The sequence below is a fragment of the Lutjanus erythropterus genome, chromosome 9, assembly GCF_056507025.1.
Source record: "Lutjanus erythropterus isolate fLutEry1 chromosome 9, fLutEry1.hap2, whole genome shotgun sequence".
NCBI classification, from domain to species: domain Eukaryota; kingdom Metazoa; phylum Chordata; class Actinopteri; order Lutjaniformes; family Lutjanidae; genus Lutjanus; species Lutjanus erythropterus.
In genome coordinates this window covers 25,243,341-25,246,310 of record NC_139325.1, presented here as the reverse complement: position 1 = coordinate 25,246,310, position 2,970 = coordinate 25,243,341, and the positions used below count along the sequence as shown (strand labels likewise).

Below are 2,970 nucleotides of genomic sequence, written 5' to 3'. Positions count from 1 at the left end.
TTGTGATGCACACAAGTATACTCAGACTGCAAAGGCTTACAAGACACTATAAATTTTATATAAGTGAGAACCATACTGCTGCATATACATTTTTACACAGCAAAAAAGTCCAGAAATACTGCAACAACTCTCACATTCAAGTCTTCAGACCATCATTGTTGACAACAATACCTATGAATCTCTGACAAATACATTAACTACAATATGTAGTACTGATTTCTGATCATCTGAACAACAGAATATTTCATAGAAAATAATCTTTCTTAAGTCATCATAATTTCTACAGTGCAAAATAAAATTTATGCTTTGAAGAGATATTTTAAAACAATTTTCCCCAAAACTAGCATATCACAGTGAGAACTGAGTAAAACTTTTGCCCATTGAGAACTGAATGATTTTCTTCTCATATAAACTTCATTTATTTGATCCTGTGACATGTTGGTCAGATGATTCCACAGTCGGATCATTTCAAATTTTCATTTGTAATTCAGATCTTAACTCGATGGCACCAACACTCGCCCTAGAATAAAAACAAAAAGAAAAACAAAGTCACACAGTTGAAGTGGTAAAACTTGACAGAGTTTTTTTTGTCAAGTGCTACATAAACTCTAATGAACTGCAAATAATCACTGGTGGTGTTGACTTTCATGCTTTATAATTAGCAAGTCCCCCAGGACTTGTTGGTCTACCACTGCCTTAATCTGTTTGTTTGTTTATGTAATTGTGTGACTTCTGCATTTTAATGTTTAGTTTAGTCCAAACTGGGGACGTACCAGCTGCCATCTACAGTAAGGAATACACTGACTATGTGTGGATAAACACTACTTCAAAAAATCTGTCCCTTTAAAAGATAATTAAATAATAATGATACGTCTAGCATTATCCCCTTAATTAACAGTGGGGTTTTTTGACACTGCCTTTGCTCACTGCAGTTTCAAGGCCAGAAATGTTCAGACATGGCGTTTACTTCTTATTTTGCTCCTGACATGTCTTGTAACACATGAAAGATACCACACAGACATGTAAACAAGGTTAAAGATGTGGTTTTCATTAGAGGGGTCTTTAAGTTTTTGGTTAATTTGGTCCTGTCTCTCACCAGCAGTGTTCTTCTTGTAGTAAATCAGCCCAGCAGCTAAAAACACCAGACCCAGTACCAGCCCTGCTGCCCCGACAGCGATCTTGTTTGTCTGTGGCTCAGGTGGCGCTGGATCTGAAAACAGTACAGTACAGTACATATAAGTAATATGTTTTTATTCATAAGAACAGATTGAGGTGCAGTGCTGTCTCTCTCTTACGCCAGTCATAAAGCTTGGGTTTCCTGAGGCTGGCGTGCTCCACCATGCACGTGATATTCTCTCCTGGTCTGGGGGTGAACTCCAGATAGGAGTGGACCTGGTAGAGCCAGTTCCCAGTGGACAGTTCATCAGTGGACGTCACATCAGACGTCACTTCCTCTCCATTCCTCAGCCAAGTGATGGTGATTTGTTTTGGATAAAAGTTGTACAGGCTGCAGACCAGCATGCCGGGATGTCTGCTGCCCGCTGCCTTGACTAACCTCAGCCTGACGGAGGGCTCAACTTGGAAAAAGAGCCGGTACACAAAATAAGTCAGCATGAAGTTATAGATCCTTAGTTAATCTATTTATCGTGCACAAATAATGCTGAGAGTAAGATTTAAGATTACAGCCTGTGGTACAGTTGGTACATAGTAATAGTAGTGCAGTAATTCAAAAAAAATATATATATTCAGTCCCTCTAAAACACACAGTTGTTACCCCTGAGCTCTCATCTTCTTCACTTTTACTTGTTTTATTTTTATTATTATTATTATTATTATTTTTATTTGTCCTGCTAAACTGTAGGTACCCAGTAAGTCTTGTATTGATGCAACATGTATTGAATAACTACACTTTAATTTAGAGGCTGTAAACTGAAGACATACCACAGTTTCTGCTGTGACCACAAAAATTACCTGGCTTTGAAAGGAGATCAAAGAATGGCGCAACGTTGGTTTTGCATGTTTCAAAATTCTTTTTTTCTTGTCTCAAGAAAGTGGGGTTTTTATTAAGGTCGTCTGCAATTTCTTTTGCTTTCGCAGTGTAGCCGGTGTATTTTCCCGCAGTGCTGTTGTATTCACCCAGAAGCACCTTATTTAAGTAGATTTGTGCCACATAAAGAACATCATCAGAGGAGGTAAATTCGCAGCGAATTGAAGCATAACCAAAGAGAGCGTCTGTAACAGAGAGCCAACAAGGATTAGATGATTGTTCATGATTCATTCTCACACACTCTGTCTATCCTGTGATGTTTTGAGCAGCAACACAGTATAAACAATGACAAAGGTTTTATTTTAATATCTCTTACCTGCTGTTGAACATAACAGGAGCAGACACAGCAGTGAAAAGAAGCTGTGAGCACGCATGGTGACAAACGAGAAGTTTAAAAATGGAAGTAAATCAAACTCACTCTAACAGTATGAGGAAGTAAAACAACAGTCCACTACTTACAGTTCATGTAAGTAGGTGTGGCCAAAATCATGTGTCCTTTTTTTTCCCACAGAATTTGTCCTGTGTGCAAAAAGCAGGTCTAAAGTGCTATAGTGATCTGTATTGACGCTCACCCACCTTTACTTTGTTTAATTCATATCAATTGTATACTTAAAATGCATCATATTTTACAAACGTATACTTTTTGTATGTGAAATTTAATCTGTTAAGTAAACAGTAACCCAAGATGTAAAAAAAATACAGAGTAAAAATTCCTTCTGAAATTCAGTCAAACGTATATGGTTGATTTTTTCCAGTGTTTTACAACACAGGGTTGTGTTTCAAGATCATAGTTTCCTTTTTGCGATCCACAAAAACAACATTATATATGAAAATAACAGTTACATACAGTAGATTGGTCGAATCAATAATAAGTCATAAAAATAAAAGTAAAACAAAGTAGCATCTCACATCCAGAGGAAAGA

General features: G+C 37.1%; 1 protein-coding gene across 1 annotated transcript; it reads right to left on the bottom strand.

Moving 5' to 3' along the window:
• Positions 1–347: 347 nt before the first annotated feature.
• Positions 348–2,561, bottom strand: LOC146321608 (rano class II histocompatibility antigen, A beta chain-like). Its single transcript, XM_084726845.1, has 5 exons — positions 2,364–2,561; positions 1,972–2,232; positions 1,296–1,577; positions 1,097–1,210; positions 348–520 (listed from the first exon to the last, which is right to left on the bottom strand). The coding sequence occupies exons 1-5, from the start codon at positions 2,419–2,421 to the stop codon at positions 495–497; spliced, it is 741 nt and encodes a 246-aa protein (XP_084582971.1). The 5' UTR covers positions 2,422–2,561; the 3' UTR covers positions 348–494.
• Positions 2,562–2,970: the final 409 nt, after the last annotated feature.